At 42.5% G+C, this 17,560-nt stretch overlaps 1 protein-coding gene and 1 pseudogene across 1 annotated transcript; one reads left to right on the top strand and one right to left on the bottom strand.

The window, feature by feature from the left end:
* Nucleotides 1-2,087: 2,087 nt before the first annotated feature.
* On the bottom strand, nucleotides 2,088-2,384 carry LOC106453873 (uncharacterized protein At4g04775-like). Its single transcript, XM_013896073.2, has one exon. It carries the CDS (start codon nucleotides 2,382-2,384, stop codon nucleotides 2,088-2,090), a length of 297 nt encoding a protein of 98 aa, XP_013751527.2.
* A 656-nt stretch (nucleotides 2,385-3,040) lies between these two features.
* Nucleotides 3,041-7,762, top strand: LOC106451835 (annotated as a pseudogene).
* Nucleotides 7,763-17,560: the final 9,798 nt, after the last annotated feature.

The following is a 17,560-nucleotide window of genomic DNA, read 5'->3' as shown; positions in this document are numbered from 1 at the left end:
CCCTGTTCTCCGTGATCTCCACACAGAGACGTACTTGTTCGATTTTCTTTAGGCTTAGAAAACCTTGCAATTGTCGAGCATTGGGCACGTAAACAGGTGGAGTGTCGTGCGGCATTTTTTTCAATGCTTTATTCGAGAACATGTAGCTAAGCTGAATATGATCCCTCAAATCATTCAATCCGTGATCATCGAGAACAGACTTTGCGAAATCTTTATGTGTTGTTGTCTCATCTAAATGAAGAACTCTACACCCTCTTCTGTCGACGTTGAATACATATTTGTTTTTCTTAATCCAGTTACCAGAAACAATAACTAACGGATCCATAACTAACTGAGAAAGATGAAAATGATAGATAAATAACATGCATAAGAACATGAACAGTCTCATAAACCAAGTTGTAAATTTCATTCGTTAGTGATGACATGGCAAATCCGAGTTGATGACATGGCGGATTCCTTGCTTGTATCTTGGATTTTTTTTACAAAACTCAGCCAAGAAGTTAGCATTATCTCAGCTTTAAAGTAACAATAACTCAACCGTCTCGCATTTAAATAACTCAGTCATGTCGTATTTAAATAACACTGCCAACTAACGATAACTCAGTCATTATGAAATTAAAACTCAGCCGTAATTGTAAAGAACCCAGCCATAAACAAAAATCAGCCGTAATTAAAAGACAACCCAGCCATAAAGTAAAAGATAACCCAGCCGTAATAATGTCATAGCAAAGTACATTAAAAAAGATAAGATTCTATACAATACATCGTCACCACTCCCTTGTGTCCCTAATCACGCTCATCGGTTCAAACTCACGGAAGAAGAGCCCCACCTCTTTGATCCAGAAACAGCGGTTACACATTTTGTCACCCTTACTGTTTTCAATGAACCACAAGACCCAATCTCGCTCCAAAACAGGAACACATTGGCAACTATAGAACGAAGGAACAATGGTTGAAATGAACTTGTCCCTCTTTGCCCGAAACTCGTCACCGTGAAGAGAACCCCATGCCCATTTTAGAGATCGAACTAGTTTCCCGATCCTATCAACTGATTCCCTTGTAAAATGAGCAAAATACTCCTCATCACCCCAAAAAATTTTTCTAGTCATTGCGTATGTATAAACAGCACGCTCATATCCTTCATCCGCTGCAAGCTTCATGAAAGCAAGTCCTTCTTCCTGAAGGTTAAATGTGAAGAAAAACTGTACACCCTTCATATAAAGTGTGCTTGGATTTCTCTCCGCGTAGCAAGTTTTCAACAGCTCAGCAGGCATATTGAGTCCACAGGGAAGGGATAATACATCGTAAAAATGGCATACACTACGCCAATCTACTAACGCCTTCATCAACTTGCAATATGCTCTGAGGCCATAGAGATCTTGGAAGGAGTTACCGGCCACACGTTCAACCACTAACGCCTGAATCTCTTCAGGCAATTCAAGAATCGGGAAATAATCCATTAATGTAACGTTAATATAACTAAGCAATGATGGTTGATATAACTCAGTCATGTTGGTTAATATAACATCGAGGCCTTCATAGAGATCGAGACGGTAATACTTTATTATTTAACTCAGAATATAACTCAGCCGTTAATATTAATGGGACGGCTGAGTGTGGAAAATAAGGCAAAAGTGTGGAAAATACGGCTTAGAACTAATATCGAGGCCTTTATAATACTTTAGTATTTAAAAATTGTTTTAACATTCACAGTAATACTTTTCTATAATATTAAACGTCTATTATAATAATGGGACGTTTCGTCTTTCTTGATTTGACCGTGTTGATAATTAATTATGGCACTTCAGAAGTATGGAAAATACGGCTCATAACTAATATCGAGCCCTTTATAACATCGAGACGATAATACTTTATTATTTTCAAAGTTTGGTAAGACTTTGCATTAACGATAACTCATACATAAATTAACGGTAACTCAGCCGTAAATTAAATGATAACTCCAACATAATTAAATGATAATTCAACCGTAAATTAACGATAACTCAGCAATTAAACGATAACTCCAACATAATTAAATGATAATTAAAAGACTACATTTTTATTTCTCCCAACAACAACTAATACATCTAACACTTCACCCTAAGACACTCAATAAGTGCTACGATCTCACTTATGTCGTTCTTCATATCAGCTAAGTCTGCTTTTTTGTCGGCAAAATCTTGCTCCATCGTCGCCAGTTTGTTTGCCACAACTAGAAACTCTTCATCATGTGCTTCATCAAGCCATTTGAAAACATGGTTTTCACCCGAAATTGCTCCACAACGATAAAACCTTCTACCTGGATTCCTTACGGTATTTGACGTTAACACAACAGTAGCAGCTCCACAGTCGCACCTCCTTGGGATTCCACGCCCTAGATCCATCGAATCCTAATTCACAACACACAAAAATGATTGAAACTATACCAAGGCGAAACATAAAAAATGCTTAAGTAAAAAAAAAACAGTATATGATCTCGGATTTGACGAAAGAGACTTACAGTTAATCCTCTCTTCTGAAGAACCCTAATTTTCAAATTTGGGGGTTTTTGGAATGAGCCTCGCGATTTTAACTTTTGTGAGCTAACATGTCGACGTTTTCTCTTTAAATGAAACGGAGCATTTTGTTTTAACGGAGAAACGTGAACTGTTGACGACAAAGGTTACGGAGGGGAGAAAACATCAACGGACATAAAGATATCTCAGATTTAATTAAACGATAACTCAGCCGCAAATATAAATTAACGATAACTCAGACATAATTAAATGATAACTCAGCCGAAAAACTTCTGCTTCTGAGCTAAAACTGAAACTTCTGCTTCTGAGCTAAAACTGAAAAATTGTTTTACTCATCTCTCTCTTGCTCTGTCATTCCGATTCATTTCTGGGTCCTTGTTCTCCGTAAACTGGTGGAGCGTCGTGCGCAATTGTTTTCTGATGCCTCAATTCATTCAATATGTAATCATTGAGTAAAGACTTTGCGAATTCTTCATGTTTTGTTTTCTCATCTAAATGAAGAACTCTACACCCTCTACTGTCGGCGTTGAATACATATCTATTTTTCTTAATCCAGTTACCAGAAAACAATAATTACCGGATCCATTAGATCTCTGAGAAAGATGAAGAATAAGATGAAGAAGATAAATAGATAGATAAAGAAGATGAAGAAAAAGATGAACACAGACAAACCTAGTTATAAAGTAGTTCGTTAGCAGTGACATGGCAAATCCGAGTTGATGACATGGCAGATGACATGGAAAATCAGTTAATAAGCCGACAAACGAATATATAACACTAGCCTACGTAAATCAGCCCTCGTGTACAATGTAAGTCAGCCGAACCGTGGATACTATTTCAGTAATTAATCTTTTGATCCGAAATCAGCCGTAATTAGGATGAAAAACCATAAATCAGCTGTATCGTCACATAAATCAGCCGTCAATCGAATGCTAATCTAGTAATTATTTTTTTGCTAATAAGTCAGCCATAAACAAGCTGAGTTTAATGTTAATCCATCCTATTACGGCTGATTAAATATAAACTCAGCCGTAACAATATCCAATTAGTCAGCTGTAAATTAAATAACTCAGCCAGTCGATATTCATTAACTCGGCCGTGGAAACATAACTCAGCCGTGTCTTAACTACAACTCAGGCGAATATTCCAGCAATCAATCCGCCGATGTATAAGTTAGCCGTAACTTGTGTATGTAAGTCAACCGTTATCCCATAAATCAACCACATTTCTGTAAATCAGTCGTACCGGGCGGCTGACTTATGTTCTTAAATTAGTCTTTTCATCTTAAGTCAGCCGTGTTCATTAATTCAGCAGACACATAACAATAAATCAGCCATAACGACGTATGAAGTGATTTACGGCTGACTTAATGAAAACACGGAACCGAATTCCTACGTGGCGCCAGGTTTTTGCTTACGTGGCAGCGAAAAGTAATAACATTCTTGTAAATACATTTTTTCTGATAACGTAAAAAAAAGGCACGTTTGGTATTTAAAAAATGACAGTAATAATAAAAAATATATGTATAGTTCTAGTCAATTTTCCTAAAATATCGTATATTCATATCGAACGGTTTCAGATATCAAAAGCAGGAGGACTGAAAAGGCCGATAAACATCATCTCTCTCTTTCTTAAAAGTCAACTGTGAATCCAAAGACAATTGTCTGATCGAGAATTTTTCTCCCGACTCTTATCTGATGGCTTCTTCTTCGTCTCGAACCTGGAGATACCGCGTCTTTGCAAGCTTTCACGGAGCATACGTCCGTAAAACATTCCTCAGTCATCTGCGCAAACAATTTAACTACAACGGGATTACTATGTTCGATGACCAAGGAATCGAGAAAAGCCAAACAATCTCCCCAGCCCTCACACGAGCAATTATGGAGTCGAAGATTTCGATAGTTGTACTATCGAAGAAGTATGCTTCTTCGAGCTGGTGTTTGGATGAGTTGTTGCAAATTTTGAAGTGCAAAGAAGATGCTGGGCAAATAGTAATGACCATATTCCATGGAGTAGATCCATCTGATGTGCGGAAACAGACGGGAGAGTTTGGGATTGCTTTCAACGAAACTTGTCAAGGGAAAACGGAGGAGAAGGTGCAGAAATGGAGCAAAGCTTTGAACGAGGTGGGCAACATAGCTGGGGAACACTTCCTAAACTGGTTTGTTTCCATTTATTTGGACAATGTTGATATCTTTGCGAGTTTTACATGACTGTTTGATGATCATGGTGATTTCTCTCTCTTGTTAGGGACAATGAATCGAATATGATTGAAAAAATTGCCAAAGATGTTTCAAACAAACTGAACACTACAATCTCAAGGGGTTTTGAAGACATGGTGGGGATTGAAGCACACATGGAAAAGATGCTTTCTTTGTTTCATTTTTATCATGAGGATGAAGCTATGATTTTTGGAATCTGTGGCCCTGCAGGCATTGGTAAGACTACCATTGCAAGGGCCTTGCATAGCCGACTCTCTAGCAGTTTTCAGCTTGCATGTTTTATGGAGAATATTAGGGAAGCTGCAACACTGGTCTTGACGAGTATGGATGGAAGCTGTGTCTACAAGAGCAACTTCTTTCTAAGATTTTAAACCAAAGTGGTATTAGAATATCCCATTTAGGTGCAATACCAGAAAGACTATGTGACCAAAAAGTTCTTATCATTCTTGATGATGTGGACGATCTCCTGCAACTTGAAGCTTTGGCTGATGAAACTAACTGGTTTGGTCCTGGAAGCAGGATTGTTGTCACCACAGAAGATCAAGAGATTTTGGAACAACATGGTGTCAAGAGTACATACCAAGTGAATTTCCCAAATAACAAAGAAGCTAGTAAGATCTTTTACAGATATGCTTTTAGACAAAGCTCCGCGCCACATGGTTTTGAAAAAGTTGCTGGAAGAGCTACAAAGCTTTGCAGCAATCTTCCATTGGGTCTCCGTCTCATGGGTTCAGCTTTACGGGGAAAGAAAGATGATGAGTGTGAAGTTATACTTGATACGCTAGAAAATAGCCTTGATCCAAAGATTGAGGGAGTACTTAGAGTTGGATATGACAGCTTACATCAGAACGATCAATCTCTGTTTCTCCACATTGCATTCTTTTTCAACCACATAGACGATGAACATGTGATGGCCATGCTGGCTGATAGTAATTTGGATGTCAGACTAGGTTTGAAAACCCTCGCGTATAAATCTCTCATACAAATATCAACTAGTGGATATATAGTGATGCACAAGTTACTACAACAAGTGGCTCGACAAGCAGTTCAAAGACAAGAGCCTTGGAAACGGCAAATCATTAGTGATGCTCATGAAATTTTTGATAAACTCGAAACTCATTCTGTAAGTTCTCTCTTTTTTTTCCCCTTCTCACCGAAGCAATTGGGAAGACTCACTGATCTGACCTATGGTGCTAACATTTTCTTTTGGAATTTTGTTTAGGGTAGTAGAATTGTGACGGGTATATCTTTTGATATATCCACAATCGTGGATGACATGCATATAAGCGCAAGTGCTTTTAAAAGAATGTGTAATCTTCGATTTCTCAGCGTCTACCAGAGAGGAGGACGTGATACAAATGTTAGATTGCATGTGCCCAAGGACATGTATTTTCCACCGCGTCTAAAGTTATTACATTGGGAGGCATACCCACGAAAATGTCTTCCTACTACATTTAGTCCCGAGTATCTTGTAGAACTCAATCTAAAACATAACGAGCTCGAGAAGCTCTGGGGAGGAACCCAGGTTGGTCTTTTATACTTCCTTACTTTGAATATTTGAAGCATGTATACTTTCTCATCATGTAATGCTGTTCTTCCTCTGTTTTGTTGTTTTACGTTCAGCTTCTTACGAATCTTCAAAAGATTCATTTGGCTGGGTCCTCTTGTTTAAAAGAACTCCCAGATCTTTCAAATGCTACAAATCTCGAGTGGATAGATTTGAGGGAGTGCTCTTCTTTGGTAGAGATTCCTTCCTCTTTAGGAAATTGCCATAAACTAGAGTTTTTGCACCTGCTGTTATCTAAGAAGCTACAATTTGTTCCAACTCACTTCAACTTGGCATCTCTTAGATTTGTGAGCATGCTCGGATGCTGGAAAATGAGACAAATTCCAGATTTTTCCAGAAATATCACAGAACTCGCAGTCACTGACACAATGTTAGAACAAGTGCCTGAATCAGTCAGGCATTGGTCTAACCTTTTGAGATTCAGCATATATGGCAGTGTCAATCCACGTCTAAATTTGGCAAAAACCTATCCTGAGCATAGTGGAGCAGATATTGAGCAAATATCAGATTGGGTGAAAGACATTCATGGCTTAAAGGAGCTTCATATAGCTGGCTGTCCAAAACTTGCTTCACTGGCAGAGCTCCCTGACTCGCTCAGAGTACTAACCGTAGACAATTGTGAGTCTCTGGAGAGTGTGTCTTTTCCTTTTGGCTCTCAGATTGACGAACTATATTTCCCCAACTGCTTCAAATTGGATGGAGAAGCACGAAGAGTAATTACTCAACAATCATTTAGGACATACTTAGCCGGAAAAGAAATACCTGCGGAGTTCGATCATCGAGCTATAGGAAACACTTTGACTCTCCGTTCAGATTCTTACGGATTCAGGATTTGCGTCCTGGTTTCTCCTAAACAGTACACGAAAATAGCTTATCTAATGATATTGTGTCGCATACGCGTTGGCAGATTCATACTCTTAGAGGAAGAAATGGGTCGAAAATTCATTGTAATTTCAGCGGAACATCTATGTATATATTAACCTAAATTGCTTGGTGGAGAAGGATGGCTTGGACTGGACAACGAGATATCGTTTGAATTCAGCACCACATCCGGGGACCTCAAAATTATTGAATGTGGTGGCCAGATCTTGGCAGGCAAAAGCGACGGTAGTAGCTTTGGGAGGCTATGAATGTTGACAGATGTTTGGCTTGATGAACCAAAGTAAAGTATTTAAAGACCATGCAAGTATCATTGTGTTCTGGTTTGGGGGGGGAGGTTATTATAATACATGTTTGTTTTTTGTTTCTCTAATTTCTATTATGCTTTTGAGATTGATTTCAGATAGAGTAAGTGATTTTGTAGTAAGGAATAGAATACCGAATAAAAGCTTTCTTTATGTAAGCTTTAGGTAAACCCAACTTTTCATTCATCACTACCATCATCTTGCTCGCTAGCTTCCTCACTTCGCCCTTGTAGTCTCCCATTGCAGAAATAAATTGTGAATTTTGAAAGTGGATTTGGGTGGTTTGAGATTTTTTGAGGTACTAGACGTACGTGTTGTTTGTTTACTTGAACCCAAGAGTTTTAGATGGTCTTTAGTTTCAGAAGCTCCAGTGGCGGATCCCATGGTTCAACAGCTACATAGATACAGAGAGACGCAAGCTCGTAAAAGACAGAGAGATCACAGAGTCAATTTTCTAATTTTTAAATTGTCTAAGATCAAAACCAGAAAAAGTCTCCACTCTTATCACTTAAAAAGAAACAACACTTCAGACTTATAATTTCAAATATAGAGTTTTTTTTTTTGTTTAAAACTTAAAATTTAAAATTTCATCTTTTTATTTGCATTTTGGCCCTTAAAATTAACCACACATCATATTTATGATTTTTAAGTATTTTCTCGTTTATCATTTTGTTCTTTAAAATTTTTATATATCATAAATATTTCAATAATTTTTATAAATTCAAATGTAACATAAAATTACATAAAAATTTTAAAATAATATTTAAAATATTTTAAAACTAGAGTTATACAACACTAATATTATAAAAGAAATTTAATAATTTTTTTAAAAAAATACATGATAACATAATTATTACACAAATTTTAATATTACAACATTTATTATGATAAATTTTCTCTGGAACCTCCAAAATCTTAAATTTATTGTCCAGACAAATTTTGTGTAACCGAAGATGGAGTACTAACGAAATAATTTCATGGAATAATATGGTATTTTGCTTCTAGTTTAATATTTAATTATTTATTTCTATTTATAATTTTATATTTTGGTGTGAGATTTTATTAACTAATATTTATGTAATATTTTTATATATGTGTTAGTTATTTATAAAAGTTTTATGGATTTAAATTAGTGAAAAATATAAGGATGTAGTATAAAATACAAATAATTTTGAGTTAAGTTTGAAGTTTTGTTTTTGGAGAAAAACATTTTTTTTTTATCAAAAGAGAAAAACACCTTAAAACTTCAAATATAGAGTTTTACAAACTTCAAAATAGAGAGTATTTTTGGAGATGCTCTTAGGAAATTGAGCCAACCGGCAGCCAACAATCAAATAAGAACATGACTGACCGTCCAACACAACACCATGGTCCGAAAGCGCTACGTGACGGGCTTGGGACGATCCGGCCAGAGTCACAAAATTTACTCCACGACCTAGACCAGTTCATCCACTAATTCGTCCCGCTGCGTCAAGGCACAAGGCTTTGCAACCTGTACCTAGAGTTAGCGATTTCTGTTAGATCGAGGCCTAAGGCTTTTCAACCCGTACCACAACCTAACGTTGTGTTAGACCGGACTAGTCAAATATCAGAGTACTCATGAAGCGCATATAAAAACAAATTTGTTATTGATTAAAGAAATATCCATACATTGATATAATTCGAGACCGGTCCCGGCCAAATGCCAAATCGAGTCAACTAAACACAAATTCACAATACCGTTAAAAAAAGGCATGAAAATCTACACCGGCGGTCCTAAAGTCCAGCACCCAGCTATCCGATCATCCTTACCTAAAGCGACATGCAAAAAGGACAACAGAGTTGGATGAGTAATCTAGTATTACTCAGTGAGCTGGCGGCCTCTATCCCCAACCTAGACTCTAACCCAGACAACCCAAAATAACAATCAATCTAGCCCTAGCATGCAATATAAGCTAAGGCTTAGCAAACCGTTACTAAGTTAGACTTGGCCTCCTGCCATGATCTAGCTTGAAGTAACAGGAACCTGCATTAAAACAAGTCAACAACCAATCCCTAGTTAACCATATATACGCCTAAGTTCAGTACTCATGTAGTGTTAGATACTTAGACTATACAAGTATCATTAACCGGGCGACTAACAATCAGGCAAGAACATGATCGGCCAACCAATGATACCGCATAGCTTTAATATCCACCACCCTTCACAAGCAATCCCTCAAACGCATACATGCCAATGTCAGTCCTACACTAACCAAATACACACCAAACCTAATCCGGCACCTAAGCCAGACTTAGGACTTAATGTCATAACCTGCAAACAAATCAATCAACAACCAAACACAATTACAATAATATGATAAATAACAATGGCTCGATCTAACTTGTAACACCGTATATCGGTGCTACACTAAGTCGAGGGTTCCATAACCCCTTACGACACACTAACACAACACTCTAACATGGGCCCTGGTGACTTCGTGTTCCTCCTCTCTATCGGCAATATCCTATCTCCCTACCACAAAGGCCAGGAGAAGGAACTTTCAACCGACTGCGGCCCACAGTCCTTCAAGTCACCGCGCGACAGCCCACAGTCCTTCGGGTCACTGCCACATTACACCGTCGTGTAATCACTCAGCCATAGGCCATGAACCCGTCTCTCTGAGTCTTTCCGATCCAGAGAATAAGGGGTTTCCTTGAACCCACTGAATACGAGGGCGAGAAAAACACTAATCAACCCCAAACAAGCCTAGTATGGGCGGGTTACGCACATACTGTTGGCAACACTCACACAACAAAAACTCCATCTAGAACCTAACCTAAGGCTAAAGTTCCAGATCCTAACTAGACACTTGACTTTAAAACACTAAACAATAGTACCAGTAATCCGGCCTATATGGCCTAAGACCACTAACACCAACAACTAAACAATAATATCAATACTAAACAACTCAATCAAACCGTTACCCTGATAGTTCAGCCTCCTGCTATAAAACTATCTTTAAAGATAACAGGAACCTGCACTCAACCATATCAACACACAAGAATAGAAAACATGATGCATCCTAGCCCTAGTCCTAGTCAGGTTGTTAACTCAGTCTTGATTCCTTTCATCTCAGGTTAGCCCTTGCTAAACTGAGTCCGGTTCCATAAATAAAATAACCCTAAGGACTCTATCATTCAATAGCGTGATCTTTCTAATCTATATGCAGACTCGATCTACCCTAAATTCCAAGTGTAATTCAAACAAGCCAACTCACAGTGTTCTAGGCGAGAAGCAGCTGGTTGATCGGAGAGGACTTGGCCAAAACCCAAGGGACGACTTGACTAGACTGGACTGGACTGATCTCGACTTGGACAAAACCTCGGCTTCACCATGAAGAAACTGACAGGCCTTGACACACTGATCTGAACTCGGACAGAAACTCCTCTAGCTCCTGGATAGTTGTTCGGACTTCCCGACGGAGTATCGAACTTTAGAACTTCGACTGATCTGAACCCTTGGAACTGAACTAACTCCGAACATAACCTCCACTTGATCATCAAAGGAACTGACTGGCCTGGACGAAATCATTTGGACAGAGCTTCCGCATCACAATCGTGTAGAATCGCCGATTGGACGGAACTGGCCTTCTCGGTAGAGTATCGGTCTTCAGAATCGACCATACTCTAGATCAACCAATTTCTTTCTCTCTCTCTCTCAACCCACGTTTGGAGTGACTTCCCATCTGAACTGGTCTTCAGTTGGACAGAACCTTTCCTAGGCGCTAACTCAAAATCAGTATAGAAACTGACCTCAAAATCTCTCTAAAATTCTCGAAATAGATCGGAAACTCTTGCTTTCTTTTTCTACTTTTCTCTCACGTTCTTAAGGTGGTTTGGACAGGTCTGGATGTGAAGGAATGATCTGGGGTCGTGGGGTATTTATAGGAGACAGCAACCAATCAGCTTCAGGTTGGTGGCAGCCCGTGTGTCGCTTCGCATGGCTCCAAACGCATGCGCGGCGGCACCTCGTGCTCCACATGGCTGGCTGCATGTCTCAGCCTCATGCAGGAAGACACACCTCCTCCCACAGGATGCATGCCTAGAGTGCATGCAAGATGCCACACCAGTACACACATGTCGATCAGCATGCTTCAGTTGCATGCTCGGAGACACCTCGTGCTTGGTCGATCCACCTCGTGTTCCACATGTCATTTCGCATGCTACTGCTTCATGCATGGCCACACCTCAGTCTTCTCTAGACACTAAGCTTGCTGGACAGTTGACACCACGTTCTGATCCCATGCAACGAGCCACCTCGAGCTTCTCGGTTCATTCGTCTGATTTCGGTCCTTCCGGCAAATTTCTGATCCGCGATTAACCCCGAATATTTTTCTGCTCCTGTTCTGATGCGTTGAATAATTTTAATAAAACTCCAATCTAAATTCTGACCTTGGCAGTAAATATTTACTGAGCCTCCGGCTTCATCGAAAACTTCCTTAATACCAAACTTAGGGTTTTCGTCCAATTTTGTGTTTTTCCGCCTTGCTTGCTTCCCGTCGTGCTTAATTCCTGTCTTGCTTCCAATGTATTCGAAATAATATTCTGCTGATATGAAGTTTCGTGGAAAACTTCGTGCTGAAGCAATTGTTCTAAAACTTCGAGCTTCTAACCGTCGTCGTGTTTCCAAAAATGTTATGCTTCCAAAACGTCCGTCTTATTAATCTAAGACATTGCCTAACCATGGTCGAGCAGATTATTCGACTCATGGTTCACCCACGATCACTTCTTCGACCACCTCGTACTTCAAAACTTCTCGATTGATCATTATCGCCCGCGACTCGACCACCAAGTAGATGTTCGACCAGTCTTCTGTCTCGACCATTTATATCTCGAAGGGCGGGTTATCACAATCTCTCAGGTCCTAGCTGTAACTTCCGGGTTCCTAGACGATTTTCTGGTCCCTGCATAATCTCCAGGATTCTATTATCTAACCTACGAAGAGGATAAAGAGCGATCATATACTACGAGTCTCATCTCAACCGAGAAACATGCGGGGAAGATCCTCTTAAAAGTTCAAAGTACTACCATCAGAGCATGCAAAGCAATAGGAAATAGTGCGTAAAAAGAGAATTGTGAAGAGCCGATTATTCCAAAAACCAAAGGGGACTACAAAGAGCCATTATCCGAAAACAAGGAGATTCAACAAAAGCCAGAATTTCAGAAACAAAAAAGAAGAAAAATCATTCAGAAAGAAGGCTCCTCCGAAAATCGCGACCCCACAACAGATCTCGGGGTAGCGACCTGGGAGAAACTCCCCGACTGCTGGTCGATCCCCCTATTGGGGAAAAATATCCCGGTATCATTTCCTCCAGCCTCCAGGCAGGACCCAGACCCTCGGGTCCCCGATAAGGGAATGCTCCAGGTCCCCGCTAAAAGGAACCCCGATTTCGGTCCCTGGAACCGAGGTCCCTTCCAAAAAATGGAAAACTTCCGATAAGGAGAACCTCTCATATTTCTGAATATGGAAGAGTTTAACCTAATAGAACCGACTCCCAGACGACTATATAAGAGCTACTAAAACCCTAAAGCAAGGAATCGACCTCTCCAAGGATTCGAGACTAAGACTAGACGGCTAGAATTAGGGTTCTTACTCAATACCTTGTAATCTTGCTTGTTCTATCTAATAAAAGTCTCTTCAAGCCTATCTTTTCATTATTCTCTAAAACCCCTACGAAATATATACAAACTCACACGGTTTACCAGCCTATCCATCGTTCCGTAGTACTCACAAAGAGCCTACACAAAAATCCCCTAATAGTTTGGCGCTAGAAGGAGGGGAGTAATCTAACTACGTGATGGTGGCGGTGGATGAGCACGGCGAACCAACTGAAGCTGCTCAAACGACAGCTGAGCTTCAAAAGCAAATAGACGGCTTGCAAAGCCAAATCATCGACATGCACCGTGCTCGGGAGACTACCGGAGAGAACCCCGACCTCTCTTCAGAATTTCAAAATCTGAAGGAGAAACTTGACGAACACTCCAAACAGATGGAGCAAAGCGCCGAGAAGCTAAGCCAGCTTCAGTCGGAGAACACTGTCCTCCGGGACCAGAATCAAGCCCTCAACGCAACATGCAACAAGAAGCGTCATTTCAATACCAAAATTCGGCCCATGGGAAACCTGAACACTCCCAACTCTGGAGAGGGCACAACCGATACACCTCCTACGTCGGGAGTAGCTGGGGCAACTCGGGAAGGGACCCAGAATCCTCAAATCCACGACCTGGAAGAGAGCGATTCCGAGCCGGAACCCGGGAAGGAAGCACCCGAGAGGGCTGCGGCAACAGAGTCCTCCATAACCGCCTACCTTGAGCAGATTTTCTCTGAGAGATCCGACGCCATGCAGTACATGGTAGAACGCCTACCAAGAGTAGCTCCCCCAATCCGGAGGAGCAATCCAAATTCCTACACCGATACCCACTTCGTGGAGGAAATCTCCTCAGTCGAGATGCCTAGAAAGTTCTCCTTCCCCAGCATCAAGATGTATGACAGTACTGGCGACCCCGACGATCACATCCCGCGGTACAAACAAAGGATGTTGGCGGTTGCACTCCCTAAGGAGTCCCGCGAAGCTACGATCTGCAAAGGGTTCGGTTCCACTCTTATCGGACCTTCCTTGCAATGGTTCATCAATCTCCCCACCAGGTCCATATCTTCCTTCGCAGGCCTGAGCGACAAATTCGTGGAGCAATTCACAAGCAGTAGGAGCCTGGAGAAGACTTCAGATGGTCTCTACGAGACCCTCCAGCATCGAGTAAAACCCCTGCGAGACTACATTGCCCACTTCAACCAGAAGAAAGTGGCGGTCCCCGAATGCAGCATCCCTACCGTGATCTCTGCCTTCAAAAGAGGTCTACTTCCAGATGGGGGTTTATACAAAGAGTTGACCATGTACCCTTGCAAGACCATGGAAGATGTGTTGTCCCGAGCCTGGGCGCAGGTGAAGTGGGAGGAAGATGTGGCTAGCCGTGCCAAGGCTCAGCCAAAGCAGGACCAAAGGTCAGCCCGATCAGATCGAGGAGACCGAGAGGGAAGATCCTCCCAGAAAGGATCCAAAGACTCTGGTAGTAGGAACATGGGCAGGTTCCAGTACCGGCCTCAAGAGAAGGAAGAAGGGATGTCGGTATCTACCTGGCCCGATATCTCCCATCTCTCAGTATCAACACCAGAACTAGTCAACGCACTGAAACAGATGGGCTAACAGGTTAAATGGCCTCCAAAGATGAAAGCACCTGACTCGTTCCGGAACCCGGAAATTTGGTGCGACTTCCATCGCGAACATGGCCACAAAACCGAAGACTGCATCGCCCTGAGGATCGAGGTCAAGGAACTACTCCAAAAGGGGTATCTCTGAGAATTCCTCTCAGAGAAGGCCAAGGCCCACCTCAGCAAAGAGACAGCAGGGAAACCCAAAGGAGCTGCACCAACCTCACCACCTCACCAAGATCGGGTGATCCATGTCATATCCGGAGGTTCGGAAGTAAGCGGAGTGAGCCACGCAGCCGGAAAGAAAAGCACCCGTAACGCTAAGCATGGTCCGGAAACGACCCAACCAAAGCGCCTACTTCTAGGCACCGACGAGATAAGCGTGGGAACCAAAATTCACACAGTCGATTTTTGTTAATCAGAGGAAAGCCAAGTTAACCTAGCCTTCCCTGAAGGTCCCGGTTATCTGCTGGGCCACACATGACACGATCAATATGAAAGAATAAAATGAAAATCAGCAGAAAAAGAGAATAAGAGGATCTTATTTCCAAATTCGCGTTTGAGCGTGAACAACAAGTAAAGACCTAGGCTACAAGAGCTGTCGGTACGTTCGCTAGTCTAGCGACCTAAATCTAAACTAGTTGAGTCGCAGCTCGATTAGTAAAAACGGAAAAAGATGCCTAAATTGCTCTAAGTGCTAAGTTGCTCTGATGTGCTCTCCCTCTTCGTCCTAAGTCCTCCTTATATACTCATCCTTAGGTCGGTTTACCTCTTCTTGGGCCGGATTTGTCGCGAAGCGGGCTTTTCCATATTTCCTTCTTCTTTGTGATTATCTTCGGAAATTTGACATTGTTCTCTTCCCGCGGATGAGATAAACCGTCATACCAGTCTTTGGGCTCAAGTCTTTTGGGACCATAGATGGGCCGTTGTCCGCAATTCGGACCCTCTTTGGGCCGTATCGAGACTTAAGCGTTTTTACGATTTTACTCGCGAAGTAACCGTTGGTATAGGCATGGTTCTACCAAGGGAACCCTGTTTCTTTGCATAGCCGAGGCAGTTGGTGTTAAGTTAACCGTAACCTGCTCTACTACGAAGAATACGAAACCGTCCGAGAGACATAACCTTCCCAACTTCCCGAAGACTTTCGACGATGTTTTTTAGACAGAACATTGGTGTCGTATCCACAGATCCGAAGACTGAGTTACGGAAACTTCGGACGAAGATGCATGGTTATGGGATGGGACCGGGTTAGGAATGGTCCACGGAGAATTGGCCGCCCTCGCCGAGCGAGCTGATCCGTGCCACGGTCGAGCTCGCCAGTGAGCCGACATGGTCGTGCTCTCGCCGGGCGAGCTAGATCGTGTCACGGCCGAGCTCACCGGCGAGTCGACCGGCAACACGGTCGTGCTCGCCGGGCGAGCTGGCTCGTGTCGCGGCCGAGCTCACCGGCGAGTCGACCGGCAACACGGTCGTGCTAGCCGGGCGAGCTGGCTCGTGTCGCGGCCGAGCTCGCCGGCGAGTCGACCGGCAACACAGTCGTGCTCGCCGGGCGAGCTGGCTCGTGTCATGGTCGAGCTCGCCGGGCGATCCATTTCAGCTATTCGTTTTTTCGGCTTTTGAAGTTTTGACCGAGATTCGGTTTTTCTGAGGACTTTCGGACATCGATTCCATCGTGACCGATTTTGACCCCAACAGTTAGCCCCCCAGCTAGCTAGGATCCGTGGACCTGGGTGTTAGATCCTAGCTTGCGGTATGGTCTGTTCTAGGTGGAATTAGACGTAATCGTTTGTCGAAAGATTGAAGGTAAATAAAAAGGTGCCCACACGTCGGACCGTCGAGCGCTTTTTCTTTGTCCGGATAGATGGGGAGTCTGTCGAGGAGAGCTCCCTCCACCTATTCTGTCGGGAGTGGAACTTCACCCGTGGTAATACGAACAGCTATGTTTTTCGTTTTGATACCTTGAAAACATGCGAAGATGATTTTTCTATTATCTTGCAGTGAACAGGATCCTTCCGCCGACTCCTGCCGATCTTTTTGCCAAGCGAGATCTTCTCCGCGGCAGGCCGTTCTTCTGGAATTCCTTCACCGTTGAACGGATTCGAAGCGCGGTGGAGCTCCATCGATCTCGAGCCGTCTCTCAGCCTCTTGACGTTCCGTATGACGTAGAATCGGTCATTGATGTCTTGCCTGCTCAGAGGCAGAGAACCAGGTCTCGGAAAGGCAAGGGAGTTGCCTCTGAGAACGTCTTGGGAAACCCTCTGCTGCCAGAATGGAACCCTAGTTTCTCCCTAGGGGAAAGGAGTGGAACCAGCGAGGTTCCCCCTCCCAGCGACTTTTTTGCCGACCTCCCTCCTGGTTTTACTACTCAACGAGGTTTATCCTTTGAACTTTGATCTAAATTATATATATATTTTTTTTGTTTCCTTTTCCGATCTTAAGTTCGTGCAGGGGATGAGAGTGTTCAATGCGGCGCTCGACGGAAGTTTCCGGGAGTCGCGTATCTCTCACTTCAAAGACGAGGAGGCTGAAAGAGAACTCTTTCGGTTTCGGAAGGAGGTCGAAGAGCAGAGCTGGAGACAGGCTGAGCTCCATTTTCGGGTCCTTGTCCGTGCGGAGAGGAGAGGAAAGATAGCGATTGTCGCCGAAATGAAGCGGAGGGCTGCTTTGTTTGCCACCGAATTCGAGAGCTTTAAGGATGCTCAAGAATTCGTGGACGATTTTCGCGAGTGTCGTGGCTCGGTTGCTACCCTCTACAAGTCGCAGAACGAGGACTTCTCTTTTCCTGCCGAGGTCGCTGAGATGTCGGGTCTTATGAACGGGTGTGCCCATGCCGAATCCTTGGT

This window comes from Brassica napus, chromosome C2 (assembly GCF_020379485.1).
Source record: "Brassica napus cultivar Da-Ae chromosome C2, Da-Ae, whole genome shotgun sequence".
Classification (NCBI taxonomy): domain Eukaryota; kingdom Viridiplantae; phylum Streptophyta; class Magnoliopsida; order Brassicales; family Brassicaceae; genus Brassica; species Brassica napus.
This window is presented reverse-complemented; position numbering and strand designations above follow the sequence as displayed.

What these genes read in the sequence shown, in the direction of transcription:
- LOC106453873 (XM_013896073.2), bottom strand. Translation starts at nt 2,384, where the DNA reads ATGGATCTAGGGCGTGGAATCCCAAGGAGGTGCGACTGTGGAGCTGCT.